Below are 27359 nucleotides of genomic sequence, written 5' to 3'. Positions count from 1 at the left end.
ATTTGAAAACCACCTGTGATTAAAATGTTACAACCGGATGACACTATCCACATGAGTCTTGAACTCCTATTCAATGATAACCTTGTTTTACAATATGTAATTTCTTATGTGACTTCATAAGCTGCAAAAAAAAAAGAAAAAAAAAATTGTTGTGTTTTTACTAATAAAATTTAGGGCATGACACATGATCCACGATAAATTGAACAATACTAGATACTAAATTAATATGTATATCATTGTGCACATAAATGACAAAAATATATATCAAAATACATATATCCATAGACAAAATTTTACACAAATATATATCAAAGATCATGTATCCATAGATAAAGTACTCAAATATATATCAAAATACATAGATCCATATACAAAATGTGGTTGATCATGCCATCAGAATGTGTATAATATCAATGTTTATGTATAAAATGTGGCATATGCCATCTCAAAATGTCTCATAATGCATCCTACGACAACTATACTATCCTAGGGTGCTGGTGGATGATCAAAATGCAGCCTCTTCGCTGCACTAGGTGGATCGGATGCCTCCTACATAGACAAAAAAGGAAAACCCAAATTTAGACTACTAAATTTATATGATTCTACGTATCTAACATTGAATTACTCAAATGCATAAAGATATTTTTTGTAATGGAGATTAATACTATCAAAATTTCATAATAAATACCTCTCTCATCAACCTCCTACACTGGTCAAGAGTCCTCTCGTATGCCCTCGGCAATGCTGGTACCTCTCTGATTGTGGGTAGTATATGTTCAAATACCTTTGTCAAATGAATCTATAATTTAAACTATAACATCATAATTCATAGCATGCTAAATTTATAACATATTTAATCATGAATTCAAACTACAACTTACTATTCTAGGCTCCTCCTCAGGAGTGAGTGGCCGCGTCATCAAATCTACATAACTATCCCGTCGGACCTCTTGTGCACTAGGAGTCTCCTATGAGATACAAAATAATAGTTTTTAATATCGCAGAAATCAGTTTTGAATTTATTTATGAAGATAAGGATAATAAAAAATAAATGATACTTATACATACAATGGGGCTCTCAGTGCGAATGGAAATCCCTGATGGTCTACAATGCAGAATCTGTACAGGCTCATCACTGGTAGCAACGCCCTATATACAATAAAGAATGTAATTAAATGGTATTACCACAAAAAATTTATAAGAATGCATCGATATTTAATCAAATAGAAAGTGCCTAATTACCTTTCCTTTGTCAATGTGCGTTGGCTCACCCTTTGCACTTTGTCCCTCTGGGACAGGTGCTACCTACAAGATAAAAGAAAGATTAGCAACCATATATGCTACAATATCAAATAGAAAAAAAAATGCAAACACAACATAATGTACCATAGATGTCTCAAGGCCAAATGAAATGGCTAAGAGCGTGGCATCATCAATCTATCTGAGCTCCTCCTCGATCATCAACTAAACGTGAATGAAGATCACATACATATAAAAATCAATATGGCTTAAAAATTAAAATTACTCTATTATAAAAATTAACTTTAAATCACATATTTCATAACAAAAAAATATATACACGTACTGACACTTAAGGAGTCCATGCCTCTGCATTCCCCTCCTCTCTCGCATCAGGGTCTGTAGCCTCTGCGTGTGTGTTTGGTGTATCCTCGTCTAATACAAAATGATACTCAGGAAGATCACCTATGGGACCCAAGAAAATATTCTTGCAAGTAATGCAAGTGTAAGGCACACAAACATGTGATGAACTAGCCGATCATCATCAACGCGAGGAGGCAAGATTGACCTAGCTTGAGATACCATTAGGCTACTCAGCCTATGAATGGCTCTGATAGTCTGAGAGCTAGCCTTTATCATCATATATGGATGCTACATTCGAGTAGGAGGGGAGATATCAGTGGGGGGGACAAAAGTGCCAGCTTTCTTCTACTAGGAAGAGGGTCTATCCTGAGGAGCTCCTAGTCCTAAGCCCATGTTGGGCTTCATGCTCCAATAGTTCACTTTAAGTTTCAACACAAATTCAGCATATAATTTTCTAAGGAAATAAAATGGTATCTCTAAATTACCATGTGGAGGGATATCAAAGACCATCCACCAACGATCCCAAAAGTTTGCACGTATGGCGTCATTTGTGTACCATTTAATCGATAGTTTGGATTTTTTTGGGTCAACTGATAAACTCATTTTCGGGTTCGCAAAAAGGCTGGCCAAATTGTCTTTTCTTATGTTGAGGGCTGCAACCTCATCATAATCCAAACCATCATCAAACATCTCGTGCATTTGATCACGCCAATGAAGAGTGGCATTTTGTTGGTTTGTAAGGGTTTCAATGTTATCCACTATGGTGTTTAACATGGATAACATAGGAGCCAATGCGGGTACATTATTATATGTTCTATGCAAACCTCTCAACTCGTTGAGATTTTCATTTATCAAATCCTCAATTCGAGGAGGGTTTTGAGGGGGTAGAGGATTTTTTGGTGGATGGTTTTGTGGGGGTATTGGATTGTTTGGTGGGGGGTTACGAGGAATATAATTCCATGCCTCAGTGTCATCATTTTGATCAGCCATTCCTATTGAATTGAAAAATGTAATATATATTTAAAAAAACCTTTTTTAAACCTTTTTTTTCAAAAAAACCCTAGATTCAACTAAAACAAACAAAATCATGCTAAAATCTATCGAATTTAGATTAAAGATTAGTTAAAAAAACAAAAAAACATACCTTAATATCTGATATCCAATTTTATATCTGATATCCAGTCGCGCAATAATACTGGCCCCCAAAATGTGAGAAATAAGGGCCTGCGGGTCTAGTCTTTTTTCTTAATGTAATGCTACCAGTATCGGATATCCGATATAATATTGGATATTCGATTGCCCACATATCTTATATTTTATATATAACATATATAGCATATAACATATAGCTTTGAAATATTTTATTTTATATATTTTTATATTATATTATATATATATATATATAATATTACATTAATATATATTATAATATAAAATATTATATTATATTATTATATTATTATAATATAACATTATTGTTATATTATATTACATATATAATATTACATTACTATATATTATAATATTAAATATTATATTATATTATTATAATATAATACATTATAATATAATATTATTATTATAGTATAATATTATACGATTATAATATAATAATAATATTATTATATTGTAGTATTATTATTATTATTATTATTATATTATATTATAATATTATAATAATATTATATTTTATAATATTATAATAATATTATATTTAATAATATTATATTATAATGTATTATACTGTTATAATATAATGTTTTTATATTATTATAATATTATAATAATAATGTCATATAATTATCGAATATTCGATAAGGCTTGACCTTTCCTTCCAGGCTTGGTACTTGGATAGGTGGAAAAAAGTCAGAGCAAATTTTGAAGCACTTTTAGACGTGTTCAAACTCCATTTTTTTCACATCACCACTTTTTGGCACACCATGATCCTGCACATACCCTATAGATATATATACATATACATATACATATATACTTATACATATACATATACACACAGATGTGTGTGTGTGTGTGTGTAAGATATTAAAGTCCATGGTGAATGCTACAATGATATTCAACAAAAGTAAGAAAGGGTGAGAGGGTATCCATCAATTGGTTGTCATGCAATGAAACTAAAATACTTAATCCAAAATGTAGAAATCACATAATAGAGGATGGAATCAAGTTCTAGTGGAATTTTAAGTGAATGACTTAAATTTTAAAATATTAGATATAAAAGCGTATTATAGAATGAATGCACATAATAATGCCAAATTTGCCAATTTCATGTATGAGAAAGTAAGATACCATATACATTTAAATATTTTAGGCAAATAATTATATTCAATTACAATGAATAAATAATTTGTTTGGATTGAGTAGATATGGGGAATTAAAAAAATTAAGATAACATGGAAATAAAATAAAAAATACAATATAACACAAAGACCTAATGTGGTTCACCCGATATGAACTACATCCACTATAAAAATAGTCATTGGTCTACAAAGTTGGTTGACAAAATTATTGATAAACCTAAAAAATATTCTTGTATTATTTTCCTCCAAATACACGCGCGCGCGCGCGCACGCGGAGTTAATAAAAATGAAGATATTAAAGTCCATAGTGAATGCTACCATAATGTTCATCAAAAGTAAGAAAGTGTGAGAGGGTAGCCATCAATTGGTTGTCATGCAATGAAAATGAAATACTTAATCCAAAATGTAGGAATGACATAATGAGGATGGATTCAAGTTATAGTAGAACTTTAAATGAAGACTTACATTTAAAAATATTAGATATAAAAGCATAATATCTAGAATGATTGCACATAATAATGCCAAATTTTCCAATTTCATGTATGAGAAAATAAGATACCATATACATTTAGATTCACTCTTGATCAATAAACAATTTGTTTAGATTTATGCAGATATAGGGAGTAAACAATATTAAGATAATGCAGAAATCTTTAAAAAAAACAATAACACAAAGAACTAATGTGGTTCACCCCATATAAACTACATCCACTATAAAACCAATTATTGGTCTACAAAGTTGGTTAACAAGATTATCCCTAAACCTAAAAACTATTCTTGTATTATTTTCCTCCTACTTGTATTTTTGTATTCTCATACAAGAATTCAAAGGTGGGATCATTGCAACAATGTTTCCCACCTAATGTAGAGTACTTCCATGATCAATCATCACAACTAAAAATAATCTAACCTAGGATAAATAGCTAAGACTAGTTTAATGCTATTGAAGTACATCATGAAAATTAAATTAAAATTTAATACCTATATGTAGGTTTGATACATATTATAGTGCAATAAATGTTCCCAATTGGTTTGCCAAAATTTAAAGAAAATGTTACTCATCAAATGGCTATACCTTGAGGCTAAGAAATCCATATTGAAGTTAAATTATTATAGTTCACTTATATGCAAGTATAGATATTATTTATAATTATAAAGGCCAATCTTACATGAGGTGACATGAATTTAAACTAATTTGAAACTAACGTTAGAAATTTATTTGTCTTGAAGTTTATGACTTCATTTTTACAAAAGGAGCGATATTAATCACTACTATGTTTAGGCCTAAATTGCAAGGGTCACCCATCACCTGAGCGAAAGTACCATGAATTGGCTCTCGTCAGACTTTTGTTATCACAAATTATGATGGAAAGGGCGTATGTCACAACTATGATGGATAAAGGTGTCATAACTTGGAACATGCAAGCACAAGAGTTCATCATCTTGCCCTCCAACTTGAAATAGTAGACCATCACAATTATGACAGTATAAACTTCTAGTCTATCATTGGACCGACATCTAGTTGTCTGAGTTGTTTGTCACAATTGCAACATTTGTGCGACAGGCGGAAGTGATGGTTATCTGTCAAAATAGTCTATCACAATTGTGATGGGGATCTAATAATAATGTTTTTAGTGCAACTATTATCCGTTAGAATAAGATATCACATTTTTGATAGCTTGTTGAATTATTAAAAAAATATTGGTGCCGAACAAATCCCATTGTTATTTTGCTACTCTGATTCATTTTATAGTTTCATCCATATGTTAGGCAGCAACTAGCTGCATGAGTTAAGATCCCTTTTTAAATGTGGTGGGCAAGGCTAGGGAAATTCAAGCTAATAGGCATGTACTATTTTAGTTTCATTATTTTCTTAAACCATCACATCAGACCTTAACCATGGCTAGTTATGGGTAAACTCTCCTTTCTGTCCATGAGACAAATTTTGATGATTTCTCGATAATGTAATCTTCCTGACACATCCCAACATGGTCAACATCTATATCTTAAATGTTGATGCAAAAATATGGCACAATTGAATCCAAAATATGCATCTCTCTGATACAATATTAATTTTATTATCATTAGTTAGTTGTCATGCAACCATAGGTTAATAGTGAGCTTCACTTGGTTTTGAGAATAGTTTAATATTCTCTACTAATCAGGGCCAACCACATGAAGGTGGAAGCTCATTTGGCCCTACCCACCCCCCCTCCCACCCCAACATTTAAATTCCATGTTAACATCTAAAATCTTTAAGAAATGATCACTCTTTAAAGTATAAAAAAAGGTTCTAGACCTACAAAAGTGACATCATTTTCTCATCTTCAGGTGCATGTCATTTTTCTACCACATCCAAAATAATATTCTTCTACTCTGAATTAAGAATGCATGTGCAACTGCATTCTATATGCATAGCCAATAGATGGAGCTGAAAAAATCCACCATGTTTACATTTAGTTTAATAGGTCTATGCAAACCTCTAACAAAAATGCAAACTTGTTGGGTTTTTTCAACTCCACCTGATGTCATATGCATATGAATTGAGATTTCATATTGAACTATGGTATCCTTCTACATTGTCTAAAACCAATAGATTCACACAGTTAGTTGTCATACAATCATAGGTTAATTTTGAGCTTCACTTGGTTTTGAGAATAGTTTAATATTCTCTACTAATCATGGCCAACCACCTAAAGTTAGAAGCTCATTTCCCCCCCCCCCCCAACAACATCTAAATTCCCCATTAACATCTAAAAGCTTTTAGAAAAGATCAATCTTTAAAGTAAAAAATAGGTTCTAGACCTACAAAAGTGGCATCATTTTCCCATCTTCTGGTGCATGCCATTTTTTCGTTGCATCCAAAGTAAGAATCTCCCACTCTAAATCAAGAATACACGTGCAACTACATTCTATGTGCATGGACAACAAGCATAGCTAAAAAAAATGCAGCACGATTACATTTATTTAATAGGTCTAATAAATTTTTAAAATTATAGACCATCCTGAGCATTAGAACTCTAGTTGCTATGGCCAAGAGAATGTTCGTGATGGTCTATAACTTAACATACCTAATTAAAGACATCTAAGAAAAAATGCAAACCTATTGCATTTTTTAGTTGTACCTGATGTTGTATGCATATGAATTGAGATTGCATATTGAACTATGACCTCCTTATTCATTGCCTGAAACCAAGAGATTCACACAGTTAGTTTTCATGCAATCATATAAGGTTAATGTTGAGCTTCAATTGGTTTCGAGAATAGTTTAATATTCTCTACTAATCAGGGCCAATCACGTGAAGGTGGAAGCTCATTTGGACCCACACCCCCTCCCCCCCACCCCAACATCTAAAGTCTTTAAGAAAGGATGAATCTTTAAAGTACCTAGAATGTCCTCATCGCCTCCCGTTACTCTCAAAGGAAGTCCATCTTCATTGCTCACAAGAAATTCATCACAATTCTTTATTGATTCATGTACATCTAACATAGGTACATCCAATAATGTCCTCATCACCTCCTACATAAAATGAATCCAATATTACAAAATTCTCCCTAAGAAATAATAGTTCAAGTGAAATAAACACATGAAAAATGTGAGAGAGAAAGAGGAATATACTTACCAATAGGCATTGCCATCACATCTGTGGCCATGCTATGTGTTGAGTGAGTTTTATTGTTTTTCTACTGTGTCAATATATCTTTTTTTTTATACATACATATACATATGTATATATATGCATATACATACATACATATATATAGTGATCACAAGGGCATGATAACAAGATGCAGAGATCACAAAGGCACAATAACAAAATGTAGCGATCACAAGAGCACATCCATATATACATACATACATATATGAATACATACATACATGCATACATGTATGTATATAGAGAGATATTTTTTAAGGTGTTAAGTGACTTACATCAAGATCCTTCAACAAAATAATGCAAACTAGGAAAAATAGGCAGAGTTAACAAGAAATTTTACAAAAACATATCATAGCAAATATGTTTAGAAAGAAAACAAACCATAACCCAGTTAAATGAGTCTAGTTGTTGATTATCTAGGTTGATTACAAATTCCTATAGAACTACCATTAGATTAGGTACAATAAAATGAATGAGATGCAGAGATCACAAGGGCACGACAATGAGATGCAGAGATCACAAGGATATGCCAACAAAATGCACCAATCACAAGGCCATGAAAACAAAGTCCTAGATCTACATTGATATATTCATCCATGCATGAATACATACATATATGCATACATATACATACATACATATGTTGGAATTTACAAGTGGGAAGATTTACTTTTGAGACGAGGGGGAGGGGGGGTGAATCAAAAGTATCAATATTTAACCTCTAAAACCTTTTAGCTGAAATCATTCACTTGAATCTAATTCATCTAATAAACATGAAAGTAAAGAAATGCATGAAAATAGATAACACATAATTTTGGTAAACCAAAAACCCTCCAAAATGAGAAGGTAAAATCAGGGTGGGGATGACACCCACAAATTTTCACTGCAGCAATATGTAACTATTTAAGGTTACAAAGTTTGATCACTTCCAATGGTCTGCCCTGTGAAAGACCTGTCATGTTAAAGGCTTTACACCCTATTAAAAGTGACCTAGTTAGAGGATTTACAAACGCTCACTTGGAATGTTACCCTATTAAAGGATTTAGTACCTTGTTTAAAGGCTTACAACATGGCTATTAGACCAACCTATCATCATAGGATTTTCATTCCTAATATAATGGATAGAGAATATTAGAAAGTCTTGACCTAATGACTTGCAATATTCAATTGTTGATTCTAGATCCTTGTTCTGCTCTGTTTGTTCTGATCCTTCCTTGATCTGATATGTCTCTCCTCAAAATTATGATACTCCATTCTTGATCAACTGAATTCTGCAATGTTGTTCTGCTTATTCTAAGTCTTTACACCCCTCTGCACTTTGCTAGCATTCTCCCATTAACTCTCACACATATACATGAATAATTGGGTTTCTTCCTCCTTTTAAAGGCTTCAAAGACTTAAGGTTAGGTATGAATCTATGATCAATATTCATTCTTATTTTTCCCACTCAATTCTTTCACTTTTCCTATTGGTTTCATGCTTTCTCCATTTTTCTTATTGGTTGCATGCTGATTACATAGGGAATGCAAAAGATTCCATCTTATCTTCAAGATCCATCAAGATTCATCCTAAGTCGACTCAAAAACTATTTACATTTGAGTTTGTGAAGACACAAACTCATATGTTGATTCTGTATTACTTGACACTTACTAGTTGTTGATGCTCAGCATATATAGGAATTATGTCTCACTCAGCTCCTATAGTGATTCTATTTCACTCAGCATCTATACTTTACTTGACACCTATAGTGACTCAGCGTTACTTATCACTTGGCACTTGATACTTGCTCGGCACCTGAAGTTTACTTGGCACCTATTGAATTTTTGGCTTGACACACACTATAGCTCAACATATGTATTATACTCAGCACCATCTTGAGAATTGGTTAAGTGTGTTGAAACTCAATCCTCAAAACCAATATAAGACCAATAATCTCCCCCTTTGACATGAGTGGCAAAAACACTTAACTAAGCTTTATGAATCTGGTTTCTATGAGTATAATACACATTCTATTTGGCATATGTACAAAACTTCAAAATTTTGTTCAAAATTTTGTAGAAGACTATATACCTCAAAAACTTGTAACTCCCCTTGAGTTGATGTGTCATTTCTATAACCAAAATCTCTTCTGCTGAATTTGTCTCATGCTATGCTTCATTTCTAGTCTATATCTTATCTATTTGTAATCCCCCTTTTTTTCTGCTCCCCCTTTTACATCTCCTTGCAATTTTTGTTATCCTTTTGGTTATATCTCCTTATTGCTTCCTCAAAATTTTGATTATCTCCCCCTTTGGATATTTCTCACTTTATTTACATATCCATTCTTATTATCTCCTATCTTTATTATATCCCCCCCTTACATAAATATCTCCTCCTTTTTTGACACTTATGTCAAAGGGTCCTAAGAATGAATGGAATATTTAGCCAAAAATGTTTTATGTACCTCCATTATTATCTTCAGAGAAGCATCCCAATTGTCTAAGGCAATTTCCAGTGCTTTGAGCTAGATGGTTGTCTCTGCTGCAAGATGTACAAGATCTTCTAAGGTAGAAAGATTTGGGTCTTTCTTTAAAACATTTTCTGCATAGGCTATTTCTTTATGCAATACTTCTAGGTGTGGGGTGATTGCAGACTAAATTTGTATTAGTTTGACCTTAACATTAGCCTCTTTTTCTATTAATACAACTAACTCCTTCTGAGTGTGAAGTGTTGTGGAAAAACGCTTCTCACTTTGAGCTGGATCCTTAGGTTGTTTTTTGTTGGATATCTTAAGGTTCCTCTCCAAGCTCAGTATTCTTTGGCTAGTTTCTTGTGTGAAATATGAAGAGTCACACAATTTGGAGTACAATGAGAATATGCTCTCAAGTACTATTTTCACCTTTTCTACCTTCTTAACCAGTTCCACTTGTGGTAGTGCTATCTTACTATATATCTTCTAGTTAACCTTCATTTGAAATTTCTTTTCAAACCATTCTAATAATTTGACATTAGTATCAAGGTGTTCATTTTGTACCTAGTCTACTATGTTGGATAGTTGCTCCACGATGGGCTTTGTTTCATCAGGTACTAGCAAGCTAAATGCATCAAGGAATATGTATTTGATTTCTATTAGTGCTTTCTTTTGTCTATACTCATTTCTAAGTATCTCTTGCTTCTTCTTTCTCTCCAGTGCCTCTTGCACTTCATTTATCTATGCTAGGTTCATTGTCTTATAGTCATAACTAGGTATGACTATTTCCTCATTAAGTGCAGGGTCTCCATAGTGAAGTACCCTTACTACCTTGGTGGAGCTTGAGCCTGGTGTTGAAACTTGCAGTGGTACTGCATCAGTGCTCGACTACTTGGTAGGAGTCCCTGAGGTAGAAAAATTTACTAGTGTATGTATTGCCTCTTGCTCTCTTTCCTTTGGGGGTTTCTCCTCTTCCTTGTCTTCTTCTCTTCTACCTTGATCAATTAAAATGATTTTAGGAGGTGCACCTTGTCTTTGTGTTGTAGGAACATTTTGTCATGTTTTCTCCTTTGCTGACTCCTCGGGAGTTGTTGTTACTATCACTATGGCATCAACCTTAGAAATTGTGTCTTGTGTTGCTTTCTCTTTTGGTTGATCATCTATAGCTATTGGAGGTTGTGAAGGTGGTTCTTGTGTGTTCACCTTCTCCTTGGTAATTTCTACTACATCTTTTTGTAACTCTTCTACACTCACCAAAAAAGGATTTGTGCACAATTGTGATTGCAATGTTGTTTGGTGAAGGATTTTTTTGAGATCCTCTACAGTCAATGGATTGATGTTCTAACCTAAGATGTCAGGAACATCTTTCACAGTTATTGTTTATGCAGATGTAGGTACTATATGTGGAGGACTTGGTGGTGGCAATTGGGTGTCTTGGACACTTTGTTCTTGTTTTTGGTGCTTAGTTTTTGCCTCATCACCTTTATGTGTCTCTTTCTCCACTGTTACCTCTTCTTTATCTTTCTCTTCTTTCTCCTTTTCATTTTCCTCTTCCTCTTCATCATTTCTTCCCTGAAAGGGATCTTCTTTCCCTTCCACTCTAAATTGATCATTGTTAGATTCTGTCTTCTCTTCATCTAAGTCTAGAGGTGCAACATATTTTCTCCTTTTCTTATCTATAGACCCTCCTTGCTCTGTGGCTTTTTGATTCCCCTATTTATTTGTCACTTGTGATGTTGCCCTTGTGTCTTCCCTTGTAGTTGGCTTGGCTAGGCTCGACTTAGCTACTTTCTTTTTCCCTTTGGGCTATGCAGTAGGCTATTTTTGTGTCTTTCTTTTCTTAGGTTTAGCCTTGGGTGCTTCCTACTCGGAACCTTCTTCTTCTTCTACATCCTCTCCCATGCCTTAGGTCAATTCTAATGTTTCTTGACCTTGTTCATCTTCATCTTCTTCTTCTTCTACAGTGCCCTCACCAAATTTTGCCTTTAACTTCTTAACCAATTTGTCCTTTTTCTTTAGTGTGGAGGCAGTCTTCAATTCCATGTCCACCTTTGGTCTTACCATATCAAAAGTCCCAAAGTGTGGTGCACTTTTTTCCACTTCCTCTACTAAAAATGTACTTATGGATGTAGATGCCTCATCTATGTTTATCTCATATCCAAGAGGTCTTAGCCATTTAACTCTTGGTGTAGCTACTTCAATATAAGTATAGTCAATATCTACAAGAAAAATACATCATTTACATGTTGTTCAACCAATGAAATAGGTATCCTCGGCCTCTATTTCATTGATTCTTGAAATATTCAAAATAGCTAGTCATTAATGTCTCAAAATTAGCTCCCATTTGTTCAATGTATTCATTTACTTGAGCTACTATAGACCTATTTGATTTCCAGACAACTTTTCCAAAAGATGTAAATTCATTTTGTACATAGAAAAATATGCAAGTCAAAATTGCACCAAATTTTCATTAGGCTCCCTTAGTTCTTCTTATTACTCCTAGGTTTTCATTGATTTGTTGCAATTGCAAGTTTGGAAAATCATAAGTATGATCCTTTTTCACTAGTTTATAGCCAACATCCAATGCAATGCATGGTACACTATTAAGTCTACTGGATTGATAAAATTTTTGAGAAATAATCCTAACACCAAAGTCAACAAGAGGGTCTTGGATAGTATCTATAGTCATTCCTATCTTGTTCCACTTGGCACCAGTGTTCTTTTCAATTGCTTCCTTGGAATCACTTCTAAGGGTTTTTGGCCAATCTAGGGTTTGATACCCTACTACTCTATATACAATCCTTTTTGTTATTTTTAGTGGACCATCCTCCAACCATAAACTTCCATCATGAATCCTGCTAAGTACAATTCTAATCCATTCAATTTTAAAAATAGTAGGGAATTCTAGGGTACGAGTCAAACCCTTCTTCTCAACAATTTGGTATTCTTCTTTCAAGATTTTATTTTCACACAATTTTTCATAGGCTTCCCTCATCTCCATATCTCTTATGGATTCAATTTTGCAATTGTAACATCTCCTAACATCCTAGACCATAACTACTTTAGGAAGTATAATAGATAGGGCTCTGGCTGGGTCATTATTGTATGTCACTTCAGGGATTGGCCAAAAATTAGGTTATTTTACTTTGTTAGACACAAGTTGGACCTCAAACAACTATTTTTCCTATGGTTTCCAAGAATTGGAGGCCTCTAGGGTAGTAACACAAAGAAATTTAAAACTATGTAACTCGGCACTAGTATAAATACCTTGAATCGATGAAATTGTGCTAAATCATTGTTGAAATCTACTCAAATGCTAGATTCTCTACTTTGAAATTGTTTTGCACCCTTCTTCATCTTTTCTCTTTGTTTGCAATGAAGAAAAATGATTCGAAATGCGATAATATACCCTATTTTCATAGCATTTAATGCTTAGTATGTTTATAGCTATCCACTCAACTTCTTAAGAATTTTTTCATTACTTGGTTCCCATTATCTTTCCACCACTCAACATCCACTGAAGTATCCCTCACTCATCTTCAACTAAAATTTCTCTTCACTCGGCTTCCACTACCAACTCGGCTACAACTAATCATTCGGCTTCTACTGACTTTGGCAATCAACTTGGCTTGTACTAGAATTTTACTCAGTCTTGAAATTTTAACTTTACATCTCTATTCATGTTGATCTCTTCTTTTTAGTACTTGCTTGTTTAGGAACTTATGTATGATAAAGCCTTGTACATTAGTTCCACATGTCTTCTTTTGCTTAGTTGGATGAAGTGTTACCACTTGACCTTTTAGGTGAAGTGATCCCTTCATTTGATGTGTTGTTTTCATCTTTCTTCTTCCATGTCTTATTCATTTCTCCTCTTATGTGTTCAACATCTACTTTTCCGTTTCCTTTGTTGATATCTAAGTTGGGTGTCTTTGACCTTGTTGGGAAATTCCTAATGATATGACTAGTCTTTAAACAACTAAAGCATATAGTTTGGCTGAGCCATCTATTGTAGTTTCCACTGAAATGTGTTCTTATGCAATTTTTAGGGATGTATCTATATTCCTAACAGTAATGACAGCTATACTTAGTGTTCTAGTCCTAATTGTAGTGATTTCCATGATTATTTCCCCTTGTTGGTTGATTAGGTTTCCACATAGGATTTGATCTGCACTCAAAAGCTCTATGTCCATACTTCTTGCAATGACCTTCAAATCTTGGTGTTCTAATAGTCCTAGTCCTGTAGTTATATGCTTGATGTCTTTGTTTATTGCACTTATGATAGTGACCCACATTCTTAGGTTTTTCATGCTAATGGGCATTCTTGCTCCTACACACATGAGAGGTGTGTCATGTTTTACCACAGAATTGACAGGTAGGTTTAGTGTTCTTACCTTTGTTACTTCTTTCTTTTGCAGTCTTGGATGACTCTCTTTTTTCAGTGTTGGTGTATCCTAGTCCTGAAGTATCATTGCTCGCTCTTGGTGATTTTAGTAGTTGTTCAAAGTATTTTAAGGCCTTGTTTGGTTTGTTGAAGCTTTCTACAATCTCCTTCTCTCTTTTCAGGTCATTTTGTAGTTGTTCATTTTGCATCTTCAGTGTAGAGATCTCAATATCTTTGACATTCAATTCATGATGTGCATTCATCATCTGGCTTAGGGTGTCTAGCTGCATGTTTGAAATTCTTGAAGCTTAATTGACTTTTCTTCCAATATGTTGGCAAGGTTTCTCTTGTCTTCTTCTAGCATAACCTTATCTTCAATGGCTCTTTTCTTTTGTTCAATTACTTCACAAAGAGTCATGGCTTGTGATTCTTGTTCAATATTGAGTTCTAATCTCTTTTAATTGAGCTCTATTCTTCTCCATTAGGTCTACTATTGCTGCATAAAACTCTTTGGAATCTCCATTTGAAAGAAATTTTGAGGTATCAATCTCCTTGTATTGTGTATCATTCTCAGCTATGGAAATCTCTCTTCTTCTCTTTAAAGATTTTCTCAATTCTTCCCTAGCTTCTTCCATAGTATGTAGAGTGAGTTGTATATCAATCACCTAGTTTTCTATGACCTTCCCAAGTTTGTAGACTTCCATTTGCAGATCTTTTCTCCAAGTTGTAAGGCTTCTTCTTGTGAGAACTTGGCTTTGATACCAATTGTTGGAATTTACAAGTGGGAAGATTTACTTCTGGGGGGGGGGGGGGGGGGTGAATCAGAAGTAATAATATTTGACCTCTAAAACCTTTTAATTGAAATCATTCACATGCATCTAATTCATCTAATAAACATGAAAGTAAAGACATGCATGGAGATAGATAACACAAGATTTTGGTAACCCAGAAACCCTCCAAAATGAGAAGGTAAAACTAGGGTGGAGATGACACCCACAAACTATCACTGTAACAATATGTAACTATTTAAGGTTACAAAGTTTGACCACTTCCAATGGTCTACCCTATGAAAGGCATGTCTTATTAAAGACTTTACACCCTATTAAAAGCAACCTAGTTAGAGGATTTACAAACACTCACTTGGAATGTTACCCTGTTAAAGGATTTAGTACCTTGTTTAAAGGCTTACAACATGGTTGTTAGACCAACCTATCATGATAGGATTTTCATTCCTAATACAATGGCTAGAGAGTATTAGAAAGTCTTGACCTAATGACTTGCAATTTTCAATTGTTAATTCTAGATCCTTGTTCTGCTCTGTCTGTTCTGATCCTTCCTTGATCTGATATGTCTCTCTTCAAAATTTTGATACTCTGTCCTTGATCAACTAAATTCTGCAATGTTGTTCTTTATTCTAAGTCTTTACACCCATCTACACTTCGCTAGCGTTCTCCCATAAACTCTCACACATATACATGAATAATGGGGATTCATACTCCTTACAAAGGCTTTGAAGACTTATGGCTAGGTATGAATCTATGATCAATATTCATTCTTTTTTTTCTCGCTCAATTCTTTCACTTTTCCTATTGGTTGCATGCTTTCTCCATTTTTCTTATTGGTTGCATGTTGATTACATAGGGAATGTAAAATTTTCCATCTTATCTTCAAGATCCTTCGAGATTCATCTTGAGTCGGCTCAAAAATGGTTTACATCTTACTTGATGAAGACACAAACTCATAAGTTGATTCTTTGTTACTCGACACTTACTAGTTGATGATGCTTGGCACATATAGGAATTATGTCTCTCTCGGCTCCTATAGTGATTATGTTTTTCTCGACATCTATACTTTGTTCGGCACCTACAGTGACTCGACATCACTTACCACTCAGCACTTGATACTTTCTCAGCACCTGAAGTTTACTCAGCACCTATTAAATTTCTAGCTTAGCATCTATATTATACTTGGCATCATCTTGAGAATTGGTTAAGTGTGTTGACACTCAATTGTCAAATCCGATTTGAGACCAACAACATATATATTACATACATATACATGTATTCATGTATGTATATATACAAAGAGATCTTTTTTAAGGTGCTTATTACATCATAACACAACAAAAAAATTGATCCAACTACGTACATATTTCAGAATCCAAATAATAAAACAATATAACTCACTCAACCCATGCTAAGTGACTTACCTCAAAATCTTGCACACAAACAATGTAGAGTTAATGGGATATATATATATATATATATATATATATATATATATATATACTGTATGTATGTAGGGGAAATATAATTCCCATTAACAATGAAATTAACTCTGCCCATTTTTTCTAGTTTGTATATATATGTATATACATACATATATACATATACACATACATATATACATACATAAATACATGTATACATCTACATCCTTTGCATGGTTTAGAGGTAATGTCATTGTGGCAGAGGCTTCTACAAGGGAATGAGCCTTGTGATTTTGGCATTTAAACAAAAAAAAAAGGGGAATGATTAATGTCATGTTTTCTTTTCTTTTCTTTTTTATTTCACAAAATCCTCCATATGGCCTATAGTAATATATGTATTGCATCTGCATTTTCCTTGTCATTATAGCAACAACAGTAGATATTTTGGATCCTTGCAAGGAGAACATGCCAATACATGCATGGTTACATCCTTGGCTTCCATTGTTGGGCCATTGTATGGAGCTTTTATATTAAACCATTCGTTATAAATTGGGGAATGCACTTCATGGTTGGCATTCAAGTTATGCATATGCATATGCAATTTTATCACCTTGAAAGTTTGTATTTGATTCTGCTAGCTAGGAATAATTATATTTGTTTGTTATATTCTCCCTAATCTAATGATAGATCTACAGGAATTTTTAATCAACCTAGCTAATCAACAACTAGACCCATTTAACTAGGTTATGGCTTCTATATATACATACACACATACATACATATACATAAATAATAGTAATATATATATTGCATCTGCATTTGCTTTTCCATTGCTTATAAGAGTGTTTCAAGGTTGGGAACCACTTCAATATCCTTTGTATGGTTTAGAGGTAATGTCATTGTGGCAAAGGCTTGTGCAAGAATGAGCCTCGTGATTATGGCATTTGCACAAAAGCAAAACTTGCTTCTTCAACTCCTTACACTCAACTCTCCATTGAAGTTATTCTTCCAAGAGTGAGAATAGTTGCTACAAATTCTTGGGAGCCAAGGGACCCTGAACCTATGCTATATTTTGAGGAGACACAGGAGAATTTTTCATAACATTCTAGATCATATAGTGATTCCCAAATTAACAGCAGTAGTAGATACTTGGGATCCTCATAGGGAGAGCATGCCAATACATGCATGGCTACATCTTTGGATTCCATTGTTGGGCTAGTGTATGGAGCCTTTATATCAAACCATTCTTTATAAATTGGGGAATGTACTTTATGACTGGGATTTAAGTGATGTATCTGCATATAAAATTTTATCACCTTAGAAAATTATATTTGATCCTGGTAGCTAGGAACAACTAATTGTTCTTTTTATTGTACTTAATCTAATGACAATTCTATAGGAATTTGTAATCAACCCAGCTAATTAGCAACTAGACCCATTTAATTGGGTTATGGATTGTATACATACATACACACATAAATAATAGTAATATATGTATTGCATCTACATTTGCTATGCCATTTCTTATAAGAGTGTTTCAAGGTTGGGAACCACTTCAACATCCTTTGCATGGTTTAGAGGTAATGTCATTGTGGCAGAGGCTTCTACAAGGGAATGAGCCTTGTAATTATGGCATTTACATAGAAGTAGAACTTGCTTCTTCAACACCTTACACTCAACTTTTCACTGAAGTTATTCTTCCAACAGTGATAATAGCTACTACAAATTCCTAGGAGCCAAGGGACCCTAAACCCATGCTACATTTTTTGGAGACATGGGACAATTTTTCATAACATTCTAGATCATATAGTGATGCCCAAATTAACAACAACATTATATACTTGGGATCCTCACAGGGAGAGTGTGCCAATACATGCATGATTACATCCTTAGCTTCTATTATTGGGCCAATGTATGGAGCCTTTATATAAAACCATTCATTATAAATTGAGGAATGTACTACATGCCTGGCATTCAAGTGATGCATTTGCATATGCAATTTTATCATGTTGGAAAATTGTATTTGATCCTACTAGCTGGGAACAACTGATTGTTTGTTTTATTGTACCTAATCTAATGACAACTCTATAGGAATTTGTAATCAACCCAGCTAACCGGCAACTAGACCCATTTAACTGGGTTATGCCTTGTATACATATATACATATACATAAATATTGGTAATATATGTATTGCATCTGCTTTTTCTTTGCCATTGCTTATAAGAGTGTTTCAAGGTTGGGAACCACTTCAACATCCTTTGCATGGTTTAGAGGTAATGTCATTGTGACAAAGGCTTCTACAAGGGAATGAGCCTCATGATTATGGCATTTACATAGAAGCAGAACTTGCTTCTTCAACTCCTTACACTCAACTCTTCACTGAAGTTATTCTTCTAGTAGTGAGAATAGTTGCTACAAGTTCCTAAGAACCAAGGAACCCTAAACCTATGATATTTTTTTGTACACATGGGAGGATTTTTCATAACATTTTAGATCATATAGTAATGCCCAAATTAATAGTAGTAGTATATACTTGGGATCCTCGCAAGGAGAGTGTGTCAATACATGCATGGCTACATCATTGGCTTCCATTGTTAGGCTAGCACATGGAGCCTTTATATCAAACCATTCATTATAAATTGGGGAATGTGCTTCATGCATGGAATTCAAGTGATGCATCTACATATGTAGTTTTATCACCTTGGAAAATCGTATTTGATCCTGCTAGTTGGGAACAACTAATTGTTTGTTTTATTGTACCTAATCTGATGACAGTTCTACAAGAATTTGTAATCAACCCAGCTAATCATAAAATACACCAATTTAACTAGGTTATGGCTCGGGTATGTTCTATTCCCATTTATCATATGGTTGCAATGTTGGAGGTAATGGGTTTTATATCATTGGCTTTGTTCAATTCCTAATTTTAATGAAGTAACAAAGTGGTTTTTGGGGTGGAAAGGACTATTTTGCCCCAAGCTTCTTGTGCCAAGATCTCTCTGTATATATACATACATACGTGCACACATATGTGTGTGTATGTATATATACAGATATATATATATACATATGTATATGCATACATACATACATACATATATAATATAATTAATAGTAATATATGTATTGTGTTTTCATTTGCTTTACCATTTCTTATAAGAGTGTTTCAAGGTTGGGAACTACTTCAACATCCTTTGCCTGATTTAGAGGTAATATCATTTTGGCAAGGCTTCTACAAGGGAATGAGCCTCATGATTATGGCATTTATACAGAATTGGAACTTGCTTCTTCAACTCCTTACACTCAACTCTTCACTGTTATTCTTCTAGTAGTGAGAATAGCTACTGAAAATTCCAAGAAGCCAAGGGACCCTGAACCTATGCTACATTTTCCTAAGGCATGGGAGGAGTTTTCATAACATTCTGGATCATATAGTGATGCCCAAATTAACAATAGTAGTAGATATCTAGGATCCTCACAGGGAGAGTGTGCCAATACATGCATGGTTACGTCCTTGGCTTCCATTGTTGGGTTAGCATATGGAGCCTTTATATCAAACCATTTGTTATAAATTGGGGAATGAGCTTCATGCCTGGCATTGAAGTGATGCATCTGCATATGCAATTTTACCACCTTGGAAAACTGTATTTGGTCTTGCTAGCTGGGAAGAGCTGATTGTTTGTTTTATTGTACCTAATCTGATGACAATTCTATAAGAATTTTTAATCAACCCAACTAATCAACAACTAGACCAATTTAACTAGGTTATGGCTCAGGCATGTGATGTTCCCATTTATCATATGGTTGCAATGTTGGAAGTGGTAACAAGTTTTCTATCATTGGCTTTGTTCAAGTCATGATTATGATAAAGTAACAAAGTGATTTTTAGGGTGGAAAGGACTATTTTTCCCTGAGCTTCTTGTGCCAAGATCTCTCCATATATATACATCCATAGACCGTGTGTATTTAAACACATACATATAAATATACATATGTATATATATGTATATACATACATACATACATACATATACATAAATAATAGTAATATATGTATTGCATCTGTGTTTGCTTTATCATTTCTTATAAGAGTGTTTCAAGGTTGGGAACCACTTCAACATCCTTTGCATGGTTTAGAGGTAACATCATTGTGGTAGAGGTTTCTTCAAGGGAATGAGCCTTGTGAGTTAATATATAATGCCTTAAAATAGTTAAGTGCTACCTAACTATGTCCAAGGCATCTGCACACTAGAGGCATACTCTGCTTACCAAGCTACCTACATACTTGTATCCATGGGATCAATACCCTTGAACTACTCAATCTAAAAAATATGTAGTTCTAGTTTCTAATTACAGTGATGTAGTTGTATTCCTATAACCACTGGTGAGTTTTACTCACCTAATCCAGCTCTTCACCATCATACACCCACTTGAGCCAATCGGGCATTTTTCTATAATTGCAATACTATAATAACCTAGTGCAACCTTTGATTTGTAGTTTATAGTTAATGTAAGGTTAACCTATATAGTCCTAACTCACTCCTTATATAGTTATGTTTAAAATTTTGTGATAGTAATCAATGGGTCTAAATAGACCAATCAAGTTAATGTTGAAACTTAGAGTTTAGCCTTCTATTTTCAAAAAGGTCAAGTAGACTAGGTTGCATCTGCTGAAATGTCTTAAGATAAACCACAATTATAGATTCTTTGTTGTATAAGGGGAACCTTTATTCAAATGTAAAATTGGTTGAGTGTATAACTCTAGTGAAGAGTTGCGTGTAAGGAGTTACTACCCTGAACCTATGCTACAAATTTTTGGGAGCTAAGGGACCCTAAACCTATGCTAAATTTTTTGGAGACATGGGAGAAGTTACTACCAAATTCAGTACTTCATAACATTCTAGATCATATAGTGATGCCCAAATTAATAGCAACATCCTTGCAGGGAGAGTGTGCCAATACATGCATGGTTACATCCTTGGCTTCCATTGTTGGGATGCACACATGATGGTCTTCAGGTTTATGGCTTTGGAACTCTCAGTATCTATCTAGATTTTGTTAAACAACAAGTACTTACATAATATGGAGATAGATGGGTGATTGCATCATTAGAGTATAAGCTAGTTGAGATGCACTATATTTGATCTGGAGGAAATAATTGATGAACCAAACATATAAAGAAGACAAAACTTGAATGTTGAAATGTTGAAATGAAAGCTATCGAGGATCAAACACCTATGCCAGAGTTATAACACAATGTGAAGTTGATTTTAGATATAAACAAACAAACGAACAAAAACATGACATAAATCATTCCCCATTTATTTTGATTGTGGAGAGCTACACGCGAAAGAGGGTGGAGAGCTCCGAACGAGGGTGGAGAGCTTTAAACATTGGTAGAGAGCTCTGAGCTCAAAACGCTGGTGAATATTTTATTTTCATGCCCTTATAATCATTGTATTTCATTTTTGTTCCCTTATGATCTTTTCATTTTGTTTATGTGCCCTTGGTGGGGATCAATGGAGATCTATGATTTTGTTATTGTGCCCTTGTGATTGCTGCATTTCATTGTCATGCCCTTGTGATCTCTGCATTTCATTATCATGCCCTAATGATCTCTATGCCCTTTGCACTACAACATTTGGGGTCAAATTGTGATAGTAATTTGTAATGGTGGTGTAATTTGTAGTGATTTTCATGTTTATTTTTTACAATTTGTGGTGTAATTCTGGCCCAAATGTAGTAGTGCTTGCTCTTCGATTTTCTTCAAGGGGAGAAGAGGTACTTATTTAAATGTTCTTTTATTTTCCTTCTAAACATATTTCTCTTTATATTTCTCCCAACATGTGATTAGAGAAGCTTCTCTTTATGTATATGTATGTGTATATATACGTATACACACACATATGTGTCTATGTATGTATGTATGTATGTATAGACATATGTATATATATACACATACATACATATAATATAGAGATCACAAGGGCATGACAACGAGATGCTGAGACCACAAGGGCACTACAACAAAATACAGAGATGTAGAGATACATAAATACATCTTCATAAGCAATTTTATCACCTTCGAAAATTGTATTTGATCATTACTCAATCACCAAGAGATAATATAATTTGTATGTACAAATTTTTTCATACTTGATTTGATATAAATAGTTTCAATTGAATTTTTCTAAGGAGAGTGAGTCTACTCATGATGATAATGGTTCCATGTATTGGGTCTTTAGAGGATAGAGAATTATAGAAGATTAGATGTTGTTTCTAGCTCAAATGTTCCCAATTTTATGTTCACAAATCAAATGCTCTCCCATGGCTTGAGCTAAAACCCTCATTACTACATCCAATTTTAAGGAATAAAATACGATTATGTCCCCAATGGAGAATTGAAATGCATATTCAAGCTAAATTATAGAGTCTTTGAATCTCATTACTCTGATCCAAGCCAAGAGCCTTTTGAACATTGAAACCACTAAACTACCTAGGACATTAAACTTATCAAACATATGAACCTCCTTGAACCAATGGAATCATTATGAAATAGGTTCAATGAGGTTCAAAACCCAAGAGGGACTAAGATATTAACCTCAAACAAGGGTTGTGTGCTATGGTGGGGTAGGAGGAAGATAGTTGTGTGAGTGGCTGATCAGGCTAGTTGCAGAAAATCAGAGTGTCAATTGCAATTAGTTTCATTAATTTGATAAGGGAATCATCTTTGAAAGCAGAATGATCAAAATTGACATGCCCATCCTTATGATAGATGTGTAAGGAAACTCAGGTGCGGAAACAGCTTCCTACACTAATCTCATAAGGAAAGTATGATGCAAATCCTATTAAAATCTTCTACACTTACAGATCCAATATCATGTAAACAACAATATTGCAGCCAACCATACATACAGAAAATAGACAAAGAAAGAAACACATAACTCAAATATTTGCCGGTGGGAAAAGACCTTTTGGTAAAACAACCCCATCCCTTCAGAACCTGCACAATGTATTATCTTCAACACAAGGTTACAATACACTTGCAATGCAAGTTCAACATCGACAACAGAAGACTCCAGTACCAACTCGCAGTACCAACAATACACCTTTTTCACATCATCTCTCTTTGCAACCCTAAAAATTCTTATAACATGTGTTTCACTTTAGGGCTACTCCCAAAGGTAAATCATATTAAGGTCCACTATTGGGGTAGAGTGTACAGTACTCAAATATATTAGTTGCCACATGTCTTCACCTATCATTGAATCTTCCTAACATAGCTCTTACGTGTCATAGGAATTCGTCATAGCCATTTTAGCCATGATCTCCTTACACACAATTCAAGATGTCGACACATCAACATTATTTGCAAGAAATACATTTTACAAAACAAATAATAAGAATAGGAATTATACAAGGTTGAGACACCTTATTCCTAACATTCTCCCACTTGTCGAACACCTTGTAAGAGCAACAGGAACTAACAGCTATAGGCCGAAAGGCCCATAGACTCCGAACACCATCTGAACTTCTTAGTGCCCACTGGTTTCATTAATGCATCTGCAACATTATTCACAATATCTACCTTTACCAAATTTACCTTTCCATCTTCCACCATATCTCTCACAAAGTGAAATTGTACATCAATGTGCTTCATTCTGGCATGGAAAGTTGGATTCTTCACAAGGCAAATAGCACTCTAACTGTCACACCAAATAGTAATTTGTTCTGCATCAACACCAACATCAGAACACAATCTCTTAAGCCAAATGGCTTCCTTAAAAGCATGAGTAGTAGCCATGTACTCAGCTTTTGTAGTGGACAAAGCAACCACAGGTTGTCGCTTGCTCATCCAACTGATGGCACCACCAAACATAGTGAACACATAACCACTGGTGGATCTCCTGCGGTCAATATCACCTGTGCAATCTGAATCCACAAACCCATGAATACAAACTGAATGCGAAGATCCAGAAGAGTTACCATGATAACATATGGAGTAATTTGATGTACCCCTCAAATATATGAATACTCACTTAACTGCATCCCAATGTACCCATCCAGGGTTATCCATAAATCAACTCAGGACTCCCACTGCTTGGGTAATGTATGGTCTAGTACAGACCATAGCATACATAAGACTGCCAACTGCACTAGCATAAGGTACTCTACTCATGTCCTCCACCTCACTAGGAGATTTTGGACAATCATCTACAGATAACTTTGTTCCCACAGGAATAGGAACACATAGTGGTCTACAATCTGCCATGTTGAACTTGTCCAACACAGACTTCACATACTTACTTTGACTCAACCAAATTTTTTTGTTAGACCTGTCTCTACTGATTTCCATACCCAAGATGTACCTAGCTGCCCCAAGATCTTTCATCTCAAACTGTGCTGATAACTGAGATTTAAAATCAGAAATCATACCCTTACCCTTCCCAAACAGCAACATATCATCAACATATAATGCAACAATAAGAAGGTGATCATTTTCAACTCTAAAATAAACACAATGATCTGATTTCGATCTTACAAATCCAATTGACAACACAAAGGCATCAAACTTAAGGTACCACATCCTAGGAGATTGCTTCAAACCATATAGAGATTTCTTTAATTTGCAAACAAAGGATTCTTTACCTTTAACAATGTAGTGCTCAGGCTATGACATATAAATCTCTTCCTCCAAATCACCATGAAGGAAAGTTGTCTTCACATCCATTTGTTCTATCTCTAAATCATATGATGTAGCAAGAGATAATAGAAATCTAATGGATTTCAACTTTGCAATAGGAGAGAATATTTTACCATAATCTATTCCCTCTACCTGTGAATACCCCTTTGCAACCAATCTAGCTTTGTACCTTTCAACACTGCCATCTACACAGAATTTCTTCTTGAACACCCATTTACAACCAATAGATTTTCTCCCTTTAGGAAAAGGTACAAGGTCCCATGTTTTTTTTTTCTCTAATGAAGCCATCTCATCATCCATAGCCTCAATCTAGGAACCTGCATCTTCCATGCCCAAAGCCTCTTTCACAGATCTAGTCTCATCAGTGTTAGCAATCAAAGCAAAAGCACAACTAGAATCTGACATAGAATAACCAAACCTTTTGTGGCTTTCTTTCTCTCGTGGATCTCCTCAAGGGCTCATGTTGAGGTTGTTCCTCTTCTTCTAAACTGTCAGAGCTACTAGAGCTCTCCCCATCATTAGACCCAACATGGTCTCTCTGTTCAGTCTTCTCAGGGGTAGGAGGCAACTGAACAACATATTTTTCCTTTTCTTTTTCATTTGGTTGTAGCACAATAGGAGAACATGTTAGCTCTCTAAAAATAACATTTCTACTATACAACACAAGATGTCGACACATCAACATTATTTGCAAGAAATACATTTTACAAAACAAATAATAAGAATAGGAATTATACAAGGTTGAGACACCTTATTCCTAACAAGATGTCTCTATCTCATAATAGAAAATTATCACAAATGACAAAAGAGAAATTATTAAATGTATGGAAAATCAGAAGAACATTCACCTATAATATTTTTGAAGAACAAAATTATAATTTGGTGGAAAAATCCATGAGCTATATGGCTCCACATTGTGGCTATTCCACTATCAAGTAGTGAAAAATATTCATGTTAAATATGAAGATCTTGAAATTAAAAAAGATAACTATAAGAGATCTATATTTATGTTTTAGTGATATCAAATATACAGTCTAATTTTAAGAAAAATAATAGTCTTAAATGTATATGATTAAATAAAATAAACAAGAGTACTAGTTGTAGTTGTATAATTATATTATTATTGATTATGTTAAACAAAATGTTCAATAAAACAAGTATGAAGTAATATAAATGGATCATATGCTCGATCCTATTATGACTTAATGTGAATGCATCCAATCATTACCTAGATGATATTATGCATGAGATCTTTACTCAATCACTAAGAGATAATATAATATGTAAGTACAAATTTCTAGATACTTAGTTTTGTATGAATAGTTTCGATTGAATGAAAGGATAATTTCTTGTGTGAATTCAATACATGAAGGATTAATTTAATTTAGCATAAGTACAATGCAAGTGTGTATGTATGCATGTAAATTAGTTCACATTGTGAACTAATATACATACATACATGCACATATGCATACAATCATCATAATCGGTTATCCTTTAATTTTACCAAAGCTATTATATATGAACAACAGATGCATGTTTAGAAGGAAAAAAAAGAACATTTAAATAGGTACCTCTTCTCCCCTTGAAGAAAATTTCAAAGCAAGGGCACAAAGATCACAAGGGCATGAAACGACAACGAAATGAAGTGATCATGAGGGAAAGACAACAAAATCCTGATCTCCACCAATTTTCATTTGGATCTCTCCACCCTCTTTCACATGCAACTCTCCACAATCAATCAAAAAAAATGGGGAATGATTAAATGATTAATGTTGTGTTTTGTTTTCTTTCTTTTTTATAATCCATAATCCACAATCCACAAGATCTCTCTGTATATATCCATACATACATAGACACATATATATATATACATATACATATGTATATATATATACATATGTATATATATATGTATATGCATACATACATATATATATATATATATATATATATACATACATACATATATACATACATACATATATACATGCATACATATATATACATACATACATATATACATACCTACATAT

The 27359-nt window shown here is 33.9% G+C and overlaps 1 protein-coding gene across 1 annotated transcript in view; it reads right to left on the bottom strand.

The window, feature by feature from the left end:
• Positions 1-692: 692 nt before the first annotated feature.
• Positions 693-27359, bottom strand: part of LOC149540616 (uncharacterized) — a 42572-nt gene continuing 15905 nt past the window's right edge. The window contains exons 2-5 of the mRNA XM_089802722.1: positions 1243-1305; positions 1069-1149; positions 882-968; positions 693-755 (exon numbers count right to left, since the gene is read on the bottom strand). Coding sequence (XP_089658848.1) covers positions 714-755; positions 882-968; positions 1069-1149; positions 1243-1305 — 273 coding nt within the window. The 3' untranslated portion in view covers positions 693-713. The remainder of the gene's footprint in view (positions 756-881; positions 969-1068; positions 1150-1242; positions 1306-27359) is intronic.

This window comes from Cupressus sempervirens, chromosome 9, assembly GCF_028749045.1.
Source record: "Cupressus sempervirens isolate cs-2001-9-10 chromosome 9, ASM2874904v1, whole genome shotgun sequence".
Classification (NCBI taxonomy): Eukaryota; Viridiplantae; Streptophyta; class Pinopsida; order Cupressales; family Cupressaceae; genus Cupressus; species Cupressus sempervirens.
The sequence above is the reverse complement of the archived record's forward strand: the minus strand, read 5'-3'. Positions and strand labels throughout refer to the sequence as shown.